This window comes from Antedon bifida, chromosome 3 (genome assembly GCF_963402885.1).
Source record: "Antedon bifida chromosome 3, ecAntBifi1.1, whole genome shotgun sequence".
Lineage (NCBI taxonomy): Eukaryota > Metazoa > Echinodermata > Crinoidea > Comatulida > Antedonidae > Antedon > Antedon bifida.
The window spans coordinates 24,434,491-24,449,661 of NC_136228.1; the positions used below are offsets into that span (position 1 = coordinate 24,434,491).

Sequence of the window (15,171 nt, forward strand, 5' to 3'; positions counted from 1 at the left end):
CGCCAACGCCACGGGTGAATTTAAAAAGAAATAGGGTTAAAACTACTCGTATAAAAAAAACCTGTACATTAAATCAAATTATGTTTTAACATTACAAATCACAAATTATAACTCTTGCCTCTTGTACAAAAATGAAGTTTTTTTGGACAAGTAGTTCTCGAGAATATGCAATTTCAGTTTACTTGTTACTTTAAGACTGCTCGCCAGCTTTTGAAAATTCTCTATCTTTTAACACTAGCAGGTCTGAAAATAATACTAACAAGGCCATATACATGGCTGCAGTCGCGTACTCAAGTTAGTGTTTACCGACCAACCGACCGACATAGTGAGCTATAGAGTTGCACGCGACTAGAAAGTGGTTCGGATTGCCCCCACAATTTAATGGAGTGATCCTTGACCACATATCTATCTATCATATCTATCTATCAAAACCATTGTCTGCCAGTATTTTTTGATTTAAATTACATTTTTCAGATAAATAATATTTTTTCCCAATCCACTTTTTGGCTAAAGTGAATAACTATTATGTGACATTAAAATGACACATTCAGAAGCAAATTTGAAGAGAGAGGGAGACAATGTATCTTTAAAACAAGCGAGCGGTGTATTTTGTAAGAAATATTTCTTGTTATATATAAATCTATTTGAACATTATAATTAATCAAGTGATATCTATAAGTCATATGCACACAAAAAATCAAAGCAGCACAGTTTAGCAATGACATCCGGAAGATCATTGATTAAAAATAATGAAAAGGAGGTCCCAAAATAGATCCCTGAGGATCATAACTCAGGAATGTTCGATTAGTAGTAATTTGCATCTATAACAAATTTGTCAAGTGACTCTTATTTTCTCATTTTCAGACAAGATATTTAAAAATGTTCAGACAGTACTATCTGCTTAATAAATTTCAAATATTATTACTGGTATAGTTTTCTGTTCATAGTTCAATGTCCATGTGTTATACCTACGAAGGCCGCCTTCTCCAACGGTGAGCAAAATAACTAGAGCTTCTTTTTCTGGGTCTGTAAGGTTCGTTGTTTGACAACAGTAGGTGTATTATTGTCATAACAGTTCAACATTAACAGATGAAAGGGAATCTACAACCCAAGAAGGGTAGTTACTTGACGGGAACATCTTACTCATAAATTGTTGAATAAATTCTGGAAAGGTGTCTTCTAAAATATTTCTCTGTATTGATTTCATCAAACGCATCTAAAAATAAAATTAATAATTTCAATAAAAGATGTCCCCAAAACATGAAAAATGAAGAATAATAAAAAAGACTTTGAATAGTATAATAGCTGTTTTAATAAAGTTATCACTTCTGTAGAAAAATAAAATAATGTAAAGTACTATAAAAACTGACCTGATATGCAATATTATGAACAGTAATAAGATGACATGCTACAGTTTCTTTGTTATTTATAGAGTAAAGGTAGGCTCTTGTGTGACGTTTACATGTTGAACATGAACATGTTTCATCGATTGGTCTCAAATCATTTGAAAATGTCTTGCTGCGAAGATTTAAACTTCCAGTATCAATTAAGGCAGATCCAAACCTCTGCCAATAAAAATAAAATATAGAAATTTTGTGGATGTTGTATATAAATCAACAGGCACAGAATAAAATTCTGAACTGGCCAGTGATACACTGAACCTTTCATACCCTATATGTAGGTAGATCGTAGGTCATTGTTCTGAAAGTTGCCTACGAATTATTGTTCGTAGGATGCATTGATCATACGGTGGTTCGTAAGGTTATTTAACACCATTGTCATCACTTTTAGAAGCTTAAAATGTTGCAAATTTACGGTGGCCTATAAGTGTCACGGCAACTTTCAAAAAATATCACTGCAATTTTTTCAAAAAAAGCCACGGCAATTTGAAAAAAGCCACGGCAATTTGAAAAAAGCCACAGCAAATTAAAAATAAAACATCACAGCAAATTAAAAATAAAACATCGCGGCAATTTAACAAAAATACCACGGCAACTTAAAAATGAAACACCACAGCAAATTAGTATTGAAACACCACGGCAAATTAATAATGGAACACCACGGCAAATTACAGAATGCCACGGCGGAAGTGAGTTACCACGGCGGAAGTGAAACCTTTGGAATCTTCGATTTTTTCTGAGGTAAGTAACTATTTGTGCATTGATGTAAATATTATATTTATTTATTTAACTGCAGCAGTTTACGTGTTTATTGCACTCTTCTTGAACTTTCTAGCGGGCTAGACCATAGGCCTTATTACAAGGTAGGCCTAGGCCCTATAACATTCTACAATGTTTTAATATATTTACAGTAATCTGTTTTTTATATAACAAGATTTTTTTACAGTAGACCTAGCTACTACTGTAGGCCTAAGGCCTAGGCCTTAGGCTAGTAGTAGGCATAGCTAGGCCTAGTGCAATAAACACGTAAATGCTGCAGTTAAATAAATTAATATAATAATATTTACTTCAATGCACAAATAATTACTTACCTCAGAAAAAATCGAAGATTCCAAAGGTTTCACTTCCGCCGTGGTAACTCACTTCCGCCGTGGCATTCTGTAATTTGCCGTGGTGTTTCATTAGTAATTTGCCGTGGTGTTTCAATACTAATTTGCCGTGGTGTTTCATTTTTAAGTTGCCGTGGTATTTTTGTTAAATTGCCGCGATGTTTTATTTTTAATTTGCTGTGATGTTTTATTTTTAATTTGCCGTGGCTTTTTTCAAATTGCCGTGGCTTTTTTTGAAAGTTGCCGTGATATTTTTTGAAAGTTGCCGTGACACTTATAGGCCACCGTACAAATTGCACATAAACATTGTACTGTTCGCTAAGTAAAACCCTACCAGGCAAGTTCTCAATTTTCTGATTACAGAATGCCACGGCGGAAGTGAGTTACCACGGCGGAAGTGAAACCTTTGGAATCTTCGATTTTTTCTGAGGTAAGTAATTATTTGTGCATTGATGTAAATATTATATTTATTTATTTAACTGCAGCAGTTTACGTGTTTATTGCACTCTTCTTGAACTTTCTAGCGGGCTAGACCATAGGCCTTATTACAAGGTAGGCCTAGACCCTATAACATTCTACAATGTTTTAATATATTTACATTAATCTGTTTTTTATATAACAAGATTTTTTTACAGTAGACCTAGCTACTACTGTAGGCCTAGGCTAGTAGTAGGCATAGCTAGGCCTAGTGCAATAAACACGTAAATGCTGCAGTTAAATAAATTAATATAATAATATTTACTTCAATGCACAAATAATTACTTACCTCAGAAAAAATCGAAGATTCCAAAGGTTTCACTTCCGCCGTGGTAACTCACTTCCGCCGTGGCATTCTGTAATTTGCCGTGGTGTTTCATTAGTAATTTGCCGTGGTGTTTCAATACTAATTTGCCGTGGTGTTTCATTTTTAAGTTGCTGTGGTATTTTTGTTAAATTGCCGCCATGTTTTATTTTTAATTTGCTGTGATGTTTTATTTTTAATTTGCCGTGGCTTTTTTCAAATTGCCGTGGCTTTTTTTTTAAAGTTGCCGTGATATTCTTTGAAAGTTGCCGTGACACTTATAGGCCACCGTACAAATTGTACATAAACATTGTACTGTTCGCCAAGTAAAACCCTACCAGGCTAGTTCTCAATTTTCTGATGTGCAACAGAGATAAAATTGACGCACCCTCATCTTTCAGTAACTTTATTATTATTATCTCCAAAGGGATACTTTTTACAGGCCAGGAATAAATAATAAATCGCTCGGTGATACTAAATTAATTTGAAACGATAAAGATAAGGAAATCTGTGAGAATGAGAAAAAGCTCCTAACTTGATATGGTATGGCATTATAGTACTAGTTTAAAATTGTATGCATAGAGATCAAATTGATACGCACTCATCTTTCAGTATAGTAATTCATGAAACAGATTTTATTTATATATATAAACATTTACAGGCATTAGAAGAAATTGTTTCAAAACCTGGAAACTAGAGACCCAAGACCAGAGACCAAAAACCCAATACAAAAAGGGAGACCCCACTATACGAAAAGGGAGACCCTACACTATAAAAAAGGAAGACTTAAATATACAAAAAAGGAAGACCCAATTATATACGAAAAGGGAGACTAAATATACGAAAAGGGAGACTAAATATACGAAAAGGGAGACTAAATATACGAAAAGGGAGACCCAACTATACGAAAAGGGAGACTAAATATACGAAAAGGGAGACCCAACTATACGAAAAGGGAGACTAAATATACGAAAAGGGAGACTAAATATACGAAAAGGGAGACTAAATATACGAAAAGGGAGACTAAATATACGAAAAGGGAGACCCAACTATACGAAAAGGGAGACTAAATATACGAAAAGGGAGACCCAACTATACGAAAAGGGAGAATAAATATACGAAAAGGGAGACCCAACTATACGAAAAGGGAGACCCAAATATACGAATAGGGATACTAAATATACGAAAAGGGAGACCCAACTATACGAAAAGGGAGACCCAACTATACGAAAAGGGAGAGCCAACTATACGAAAAGGGAGACTAAATATACGAAAAGGGAGACTAAATATACGAAAAGGGAGACTCAATACGAAAAGGGAGACTAAATATACGAAAAGAGAGACTAAATATACGAAAAGGGAAACCCAACTATACGAAAAGGGAGACTAAATATACGAAAAGGGAGACTCAACTATACGAAAAGGGAGACCCAAATATACGAAAAGGGAGACTAAATATACGAAAAGGGAGACTAAATATACGAAAAGGGAGACTAAATAAATATACGAAAAGGGAGACCCAACTATACGAAAAGGGAGACTAAATATACGAAAAGGGAGACCCAACTATACAAAAAGGGAGACTAAATATACGAAAAGGGAGACCCAACTATACGAAAAGGGAGACTAAATATACGAAAAGGGAGACTAAATATACGAAAAGGGAGACTAAATATACGAAAAGGGAGACCCAACTATACGAAAAGGGAGACTAAATATACGAAAAGGGAGACCCAACTATACGAAAAGGGAGACCCAAATATGCGAAAAGGGAGACTAAATATACGAAAAGGGAGACCCAACTATACAAAAAGGGAGACCCAACTATACGAAAAGGGAGACTAAATATACGAAAAGGGAGACCCAACTATACAAAAAGGGAGACTAAATATACGAAAAGGGAGACCCAACTATACGAAAAGGGAGACTAAATATACGAAAAGGGAGACTAAATATACGAAAAGGGAGACCCAACTATACGAAAAGGGAGACTAAATATACGAAAAGGGAGACCCAACTATACGAAAAGGGAGACCCAAATATGCGAAAAGGGAGACTAAATATACGAAAAGGGAGACCCAACTATATGAAAAAGGAGACCTAAATATATGAAAAGGGAGACCCAACTATACGGTATCAGTGTAGGTCTACAGACGACACTCTTGAATATTCCATTGTGGATGAGGACGACGATGATAACAAAATTATTGTATTTGACGGTGAATCATAGGACTGTTTTTCTGCTTTTTATATTGTTTTTTAATTGGTATATTAAACATAATTTCATGGTTGAAAAAATGTCTCAAAAGTCATATTATTGTAGTAGAAATTCACAAAATTTACAGCATTCATTTCGAAAAGAAGCCCTCCTCTACAGTTTGCAAAAGTACTCTCGAAAAGAAGCCCATCTCGAAAAGAACCCCACCCAAAAGAGCACTAAAATGGGCTTCTTTTCGAGGTTTTACGGTATAACTTTTGAGATATTTAGCCTTGAAGTTCAGAATGTGAAAAACGGTCTAACCTATCCATTTTAAAATTTCAATAAAAAACGATACTATAAACACTTATCTTTAACATATCAAACTCTTATCACAAGTATGTTTATTTTGCAATTATTTAAGTCGTTTCCATTGAAAATGTATTAGGAAATTGAATATTTGTTCACTAAAAATCGACTTTCTTTACGGCGCTTTTGTAAACAAACCGCTTACCTGAATCACATCATCTTTGGTACCTATCTGTTTGAAAATATATCAGCTACCACAATTTCTAACAACCTAAGGGATTTTTTTAAATCTAGCCAATGGAAATTGGTTTTATTAAGGTGTTACTGTTAGGTTGCTAAAATTTCCAATTTTTTTTTTTATAGAGATAAATTACACTCTCTGATTGGCTGAGGCTTTTGTTTACGATGAAACAGCATGGCTTCCACCGTAGTTTTTTGAATGAACGTTTCAACATTTTGTAAATATTTAGGAATTTAATCGTTATTTTTATCCATATATTTTTTAAAAATAAAAAATATAATATTATGTACCACACAGTGATATATTTTCGACTAGTTAGCCGTTGTTGAGGAGATAATAGCGAGTTTTGACAGAGAGTCTTGGCCAAGCTAATCGGCGTCGCTACTTCATAGTTGATTTTCTCAAAATGAAGATTTCCTGATCTAGAAAGTGACTCGTATGTTTACATTAAGAACTTCATATAATAAACCAATTGTAATAAACAACGCCTCATTTTAAAGCTTATTAAATATAGATTATGAATATATAAAAATATAAAAACCTCATAATAATTTTATAATATTACTGTATACTGTAATAATGCATAAGGAAAGTTTCTCATGTTATTATTTACTTATACTCACAGCTGTTCTTGTTGGAAAGACACAGTCATACATATCTACTCCAAGGGCACAGCATACTACTAAGTCTACTGCATATCTAATATGAAAAAAATATTTAACATTTGCATATTACTGTATATAATTATATTATTGTAATGTAATTATACAGAACATAAAATATTCAACCAACTTATGAAGTTGTTTCAACGTTGATAAATTTAATGTTAAAACAACATTAATATAATAATGTATAACATTGTTACCTCAACGATAAAGTTGAATTAAAGTTAATTCAACAAGTTTTTGCTTACTCATGTAAGAATCAACTTTAAAATTTATACCACATTCTTTGTTTTATTAACCCTTTCACTGCGGAGCATTATTCCCACCTCTGTGCGTAATATAATATTTAAGAAAAACATATGATATTTTAATCAATTGCAAAAAAATACTAATTGAGATAATTGTGTAATTATTTTTGTGGTGTGTGATGGGCAAAAGGTTAGTCTACAGTTAGGTATAAAAAAAAAGTAATTTGCATATTGATGACGTCATTTGACGTCATTACAGGTATTTTGGATTTCGTGTTTTTATCGAATCAATGATAAAAACTATATTTTCTATAAGAAATTGTTATGGAATACGCTTTTCGAACTGGATATTGATAAAGATACGTATAACAAATAAAAATATAAAAAAAAATTTAATTATTTTTATTGTTTTATAAAAATTATGCACAAATCAAAGTTTTGGGGCAAAATCGTGAAAATAATGACAGTTTCCAAAAATTCACTATAGTACAAAAACTAACTATTGTTTCACAATTTTTTTTTTTGCGTGTTGCCCTATTGGGGCTGGTAAATTTCCAAGATAGAAATACTATTATATATACTATACTATATATAATATAACTATAGAGGGCGCATTATTTTCAAGACGATAATACAACTATAGAGGGCCGTTTTTTTTGCTGGAAAAATGTTTTAATGACTTGCAAAAATATTCAAGTTCATCGAAAAAATATAGAGAGTGCTATATATTATAGGCAAATACGATTAAATCATTTTTTGCCCATACCCGGTATTACCGTGTATACGTATTTCAACGACGTCTGTTTATACTCGGTAGTACCGGGTATACGCAGTGAAAGAGTTAACTGCCTAACTATTGATGTAAAATTATATTGCCATGTTTGTATCATTAGGTATCCGAATGAAAGCGCACATGGGGTAGCCTCACTTTCAAAATAATCGCAAAATTCAAATAAGTCGCGGTATAATTTTGATGGTAAAGAAATCATAATCAGTCTTTATATTTCTTTTTATTATTTACTATCACTTTAAAACAAAATTTTTTTGATGTAACAGTTTTAATTATTGTTCTTTCTAATTATGCTTTTTTAATTATAAAGTAGAGCCTATTAGGTATTAAATACAACTTTAATTTCAGAAAACAGTTTGTGGAGAACAAAAATATAATCCTAAAGTAAGGTTGTACAGTAAGTGACCCATATACCCAAACATTCCAGTACACAAAATACATCATCTATACACACCATTCCCCAAAAATATTCACAATATAGACAAGATTTTCAATGTCAGTGATAACTTTATAATAAATATTAAAGATCAAATAATGACTAATCTGTGAGTGTGAGGTGTTTTCCCTAATGATCAAAATCAAAATGATACTAGATATTATCAACTAGTCTTCTTGTCACCAACTAGTCCTCCATTCATAGAAGTACTATAGTAGTCTGTACCTATCTCTCTAATAGGACAGTGTATATTTACCCAACTCCCATCAGGTATCTTGGTTTGTTTTTAGGAAGGATATTTGTTGACACATTAACCATCCTCCAAAACTCATCTTTACTTTCTCCTCCACTTAATCCACCAATAGCAAAACCTGGTGTTCCACGCTTGATCATCTCTAAAAAAATAACAAAACTAGGAAATAATTTGTATAATAGTTTTCAGCTATCTATTGATACTATTCCCTTGTAGTCAGGTCGCTTAGCACTTTTTTTGTGCACTTCGTGACAAAAGCACCAAACTTGGCAGAAACCTTCTTTAGGACTAACAATTCTTGAAGGGGTGCCCAAAAATTCGAACAATTTAATGGCATCATTTTGACCACGCCCATTTTAAATATATTATGTAGCTATGTAAAAATATAAAAAAAACTATAAATTACACAAATATGTCAAGTTTGGTATCAAATTATAGCTTATGACATGTACAACATCACTAACGTGAGAAAAATATAATTTCACAATATAATGACAAACTTATTTAATACCCGAGTATATATTGTTGTGGCTTAAATGATGCCATTACATTGTTCAAAATATATTTCACATGCTTGTGTCGTTATACATGTCATAAGTTTTAATTTGATACCAAACTTGACATGTTTATTGTAACTGCGGCCTCACTGGCCACTTACTTGAGTTGAGATAATACGTAAGAAAGGACACGGAAGGCTTGTAATCATGCTACAATCTAGATAACTTATTGTATAACTTCTCAATACAGTAGAATCGTAATATAACTAAGACCTCCAATCTATACGCTGGCATCGTCTCAACTAGCCACACTGGCTAGTGAGATTTCTATTATACGTCGCAAGGTATTTATGCAAATCAACCCAGGTGAGCATACGTTCAACAACGATTATGTAATCATTAGCTCAGTTACGCATACTTCCGTTTCATTTTTCACAAAGTTATGTAATACCGTATATTTATAATGGGTGTGGCTTAAGTAATGGCATAATTATATTGTTCAAATTATATTTTATAGCTCCGTGGTTTTGTACATGTCATAAGCTTAATACCAAACTTGCCATATAAATTTGATTTTTTTAATTTTCCCACAAAGTTATGTAATATATAATGGATGTGGCTTTGATGATGTCATTATATTGTGAAATTATATTTTTCTTATGGTACCCCTTCTAGAATTGTTAGTTAGGTCCTAAAGAAGGTTTTAGCCAAGTTTGGTGCTTTTGTCACGAAGTGCACAATATGGCCAACAATAGGACCCAAGCGACCTGACTATAAGACCAGACCTTAATTGGCCATTGATTCACCAATACTTAACACCTTAATTAGTCTGAGCAGTGGCAGATCTAGGGGGTGGGGGCTGGTTGTGGGTTAATAGGGTGGCTAGCCATCCCCCTTAATTCTCAAAAAAAAAAAAAAAGATGCAACATACCCGCGACCGTCGCTAGACGTGGATTCGACGCACCTGACTTTTTTTAATTAGGAAGAGTAGGCCAAGGCCTAGAGCTATAGGGTTAGCATTAGTTGTGTAAATAGGCCTACATAGTGAAAGAGCTAAGAGTTTAATTACTATTTATGAATTCAAGAGTTTAAAATAAATAAATACATTGTTGGAAAGGTACACATGTCTTCTTTCAAATGCTGTGTATACAATTAACTAGTGAACAAATGGGCATGTGATTCATAATTAAAGAACTATCTGTGATTTGTATGTATCTTTGCAATTAAAGGACATCTTTGTAATAATTAATCATAAATTAATCAAAAGAACAATGATTAATGTTAAAATGTCGAGCGGCGTTTTTTGTAAGAAATATTTCTTGTTAATATTGTTTGTTTCTTCTTACTCTATTATGCACAGTCAGTTATACATAGGGCCTTTGTTTGGGCATGTTTTTACCACTGATTTTAATAGAGGGCACTTTTTTCCGAACCTTCTCATTTACAAACTTTTTCATTTACGAACTCCTCTCAGACCAAGGGGTTCGTAAATGAGAAGGTCGACTGTATGTTTATATTGACACTTTTTTTTGTTGGTCAAATGTCACAAAATGGAAATTCTGGTCATGTTTCAACAAAATGTTCAAAAAGGGTAAATATAAACGTATGTGTGTACATTTTGACACTAATATCAAGACTCTGTGATTTGCAATTAAGTAGATATAAACGTCATGCCATTTATGTCAAAGGTCACAAAATGGAATTTCGGGTCAAGTTTCAAAAAAATGTTAAAAAAGTATCATAAGGCCAAATAATAAAACATACTTGTTAAGCGTTACCGCCCGCTCCTGATTATCCAGTCGCCTCTATTTTTATTTTTTTTTTACCCATATACGACGGAAAGTTCAGCGGCCCGGCCCAGCTCCAGAGCAGGGCTCGAAATTCACGCTAGCAAACTAGCATTTTGCTAGTAGATTCTCCATAATTGCTAGTTGAAAATTTAAAAACTAGCAAATGTTTGCTAGTGTAATTTTTGAAAAATACGTACTTTTTAGCTTAGCCACGCTAGCCGCCGATCGCTCTATGTCGACAACGGCAATTTGGTGAAAACAATTGTTTCATTTACACGCCGCCGATTTACATCAAGGAAACGCGAATAGCACCGTGAATCATGTAATGTGGTAAACAGCAAGCTTTTTCCCCAACACATTAAATTACGTGCATTTAGTACGTCGCTGAGGATTACATCATCAGTCACGTGATTACAGAATACGCGATTATCAATTTAGGGATTTAATGAAATAAATATTTTGCCTACACAGTGGTCGAAGCGCGTTTTTAATAGGTTCGTAAATAGGAAACACCCCATACATAATGGACTCTACAAATTTTGTTTACGATAATTTCGAGATCGGCACACCACGAGGTTCTGTTGGGAGATGGGTTTTCCTATGCCTGGTTTACCTGTGGAATAATTACACACGCTTTTCGCATCACAACTTTAAATACTGATTTACACAGCAATTGGCAAAGGATTATCAAAGAAGAATGAATACGTTGAATAAAAATTCACTTAAGAAATGCCGTAAGCTGTTTTCAAACTATAAATCAGCCCACTATTTAGTATTATTGAGACCAACATCATGCTTCTCGCGATAGGGAATTTCCTGGATAGATGAGTCGAGCGAGAGACAGCGGACCATGGCCGATGAGTGAGGCGGGGGTAGCAGCTTGGACGGATTAGTTAGCCTAGGGCCTACAATTTCGCTCGGTGGCAATTAAATTTAATTAGTTATCCGCATTGAGCGGATAACTCCTTGTAATTGTATGAAATCATCTTTTTTTTTTTTTTATTATTCTTTCTTTGTGTCAATTTTGTGTCTCGCGTATCACAAAAACATGTTAACATAACATTTTATAACTTTGTCAACATGTAGGCATTTACGTGAAATTGTGCACCTCCTATTGTGAATGATGTCAGAGTTGCGCAACATGATTTACGCGCGTTTTTATGAATTTCGCGTATTTAACATAGATCGAACACCATATAAGAATTTAAACTGAAACTTAACAAAAGTTTAATTTATATCTTGCGCTAACTGACTGTGGAAAAAAAATGGCATGTTTCACACAAAGTTACGCACGCATGATGAAAAAGTTAAAAAATTTGTCAAAATTATACCTTTTTTTAAACAGTCGTAGTTTCTAAACTAAACGGTGAAAGTTATTTTTATTCCATATTCTGGAAGTTGATGAGTTGGAGATATCAGATCATGCATTAATATGGCTAACCGGATATTGTGACGTCATCGTATGGCCACCCAAATATAAAATATAGGATTTTTATATCTTTCGTCACAGCGCATCACATTTAATAGAGCGCATCTCCACTTATCCGTTTTCCATTTTCACCACGATTTTGATATTTTCTAGGTCAATCAACTATCTTTCGCATAAGTTAAAAATATTTTAATTTTTATTACGTCATCATGTCTAAAAATGAAAATAACGTGGGTCCCTTATTTTCATCTTTAAGGTAAATTTCAATCTGTTATAGCTCGTCAGAATAAAAAGTGATAATCATGATTAAAACGTTTTCTGGAAGCTATTGGATTGTAGATACGAATTCATGTGAACATTTTTCCAATCCGATGTTGTGACGTCATTATATGGCCAGTTGAATAACTTTCATCTTTTGCGTCATAGTTCATAACATTTAAAAGAGCGCGCATCTATATTTTACGTATTCAAATTTCTTCTACACGCTAACATGTTGTTGCTGAGATAATGTACTTCCGAAATTGCTATCTTAGTGTTTCATTTTGATACCGTCGCCATGTTAAAAATAGGAATAAAAAAGTAATTTCACCTATTCTACACTGTATGTATACGTATACAGATTATACTGTTTATACTGTATATACTATATGACACAAAATTGACAGAATTCAGCACTAACAGCATATGATATTCTTCAGTTCAGGTCATAATGCCATAATCTTTTTCCGTGTGCAAAATTCCAACGTATGACGTGCGGATAACTAACTCGTCAAAGTGACGAGTTCAAATCTAGTGTTTTAATTACGTCTGGATAAAAACAATACAAAACTCAATTTTGTCATCGGCAATAATATTTCATACATAGTCAATTTTGTTCTGTTTCGAATTTTAAAAGTTTGACGTTTCGTCCTAAAAAAAAGTGGGCCAAAATGTCCATCGAGCAAAAATATATCTCCATAAAAAGTAAAAAAAAAAAAAAACCGTCCCCCCTCCCCTGAAAATTTATGAGGGTGTGACGCTTAACAAGTATATTTTTTTATTTGGCCTAATAAACATATATATTTTGAACAATTTGACACCAAATACAGCTCTCTACGACAAGTGGTTACCGATTTTCAAAACCTGTCGGCCATTTTGAAACTTTCCAGTATTCCGATTTGAGTAAACTTTTGATTTATGTTTTTTGAGACTATATTTTATTATAATACATCAAAAAACATTTTCTTGCAATTTTGTTGGGGTTAGGCCAAATATTTTCATATTTTGACTATTAAGAATATTACAAAATATACCTTTTGCACATTGCTTTCTCATTTCAATATCCAGACCACCTTGTACTATTGCAAACAAAGCTTGCTCCGATGGTCTCTTGTGAGCTGCGATACATCGGTCCAACCATCGTATAGACCTGAAAAGAAGATATATTATACAAATATCTGGGGCAGTCACAGGACTATTCTAAGGGGGTTGCCCAAGTGTCCAGGGCCGTAGAAACAGATTATTTGCGCCACAGGCCTGGACTATAACAATAATGGTTAATTTATATGATGAAATGGGATCTAAATTTTAATTTAGTGGCAGAAAAAACATTTAGTATGAAATTAAGGGTGTTGTCGGGCAACTGGGACAACACCCCTGCATCCGCCCCTGAATATGAAAGTTTTTGTGTTGAATGGGGAGAATATGACCAATAATATACAAATAATGTATTTTTTTGATAAAACAAATTTCATCTTTAACTGAATAAAATTACTTGTTTCATTTTACGAATATAGAACTTATACAAATATTTTTTTCTGCACTATTCGTGAACTTATATATACTGAAATCAAGGACTAGTACTGTTCTGCCTTACTACACTGAGAGTCAAATTTGAACAACAATGAAAGCCCCAGTGCATATCAAGCAAAAGCTTCTGGTTTTTTAATCTTTTCTTTGAGACTCTTTCTCATTCTTCATTTAATATATTACCAGGTGGTTTAGATATTTCTGTGCCTGATTTATATATAAAAGACATGTTCGCCCGTGAGCTCAGGAGACTAGTTAAAAACCAATGGAACTTGAAACGTGTCCCACTACATTTGACTTTTGACAAACCTATGCATTGCTTCCTCTACCCGTGGGCCAGTAGTCAAAACATGAACTACATCATCTAGCTGCATCATAATATCTGCTCCTATACTATTCTGAATTTCCATTGATTTTTCTGGTGTAAGAAGCAATTCTTCATTTGTGTAAGGTGATCGGAACTGGACTCCTTCCTCTGTAATCACAGCAAGATCTAATAAGGACACCATTTGAAAGCCACCACTGTCCTGCAATGTCAAATCATAAAGTTAAAAACAATAAATTTATGAAACTGCAATCTGTGTCTGCTATATCGTGACTACTGTATGCAATACAATTAGTTAAAAGTGTTAATTTTGCTGCTTTTCAGTATTCAATATAATACACAAAGTTTGAGAAAAACATAACAATCTAAATGTAAAAAATCGATCTCAAAAAGATTAAGACAGAAAGTAGAGTATAAATAGATAGATATAAACTCACAGTTAAAAGTGCCCATTTCCAGTTCATAAAATTATGAAGACCATTTGCTTTATCCAGTAGTTTTGGACCCTGAAGAAACAAATTTTACAAATTAAAACACACTTGTAAGTGTATCTTTGCCATTTGATTTTGTATCATTGATTCCCCCATACAAGTCGTAAACATAGCCTCAAAGACTATCATTATCCTTACTAGACGCTTGCTTACACTCTCGTGCTCATGGATGGTTCTTAAATATCTAAAGGGACTCCACACACATACAAATGTATTGACTTGCGATGAATGGAACATTCCAATCTCTCAGGGTACGTTCACACGTACGGCATAAGAATGGCGTGGCAGGTGTTCATGGCGTTAAACAAAGAAGTTCAAGTATCGTTTACGTTTTAAAAGTTAAACCCTTGGTTCCTTTTTAGATTTTACACTGTCTTGATGACAATCTTGTTTTTTTAAACCATTTCTTGAAATATAGTCAG

At 33.5% G+C, this 15,171-nt stretch overlaps 1 protein-coding gene across 1 annotated transcript in view; it reads right to left on the reverse strand.

Moving 5' to 3' along the window:
* Window positions 1-256: 256 nt before the first annotated feature.
* Window positions 257-15,171, reverse strand: part of LOC144838041 (queuine tRNA-ribosyltransferase catalytic subunit 1-like) — a 31,306-nt gene continuing 16,391 nt past the window's right edge. Inside the window, exons 2-8 of the mRNA XM_078693397.1 lie at window positions 14,696-14,764; window positions 14,243-14,460; window positions 13,438-13,553; window positions 8,433-8,571; window positions 6,661-6,736; window positions 1,371-1,565; window positions 257-1,216 (exon numbers count right to left, since the gene is read on the reverse strand). Coding sequence (XP_078549523.1) covers window positions 1,067-1,216; window positions 1,371-1,565; window positions 6,661-6,736; window positions 8,433-8,571; window positions 13,438-13,553; window positions 14,243-14,460; window positions 14,696-14,764 — 963 coding nt within the window. The 3' untranslated portion in view covers window positions 257-1,066. The remainder of the gene's footprint in view (window positions 1,217-1,370; window positions 1,566-6,660; window positions 6,737-8,432; window positions 8,572-13,437; window positions 13,554-14,242; window positions 14,461-14,695; window positions 14,765-15,171) is intronic.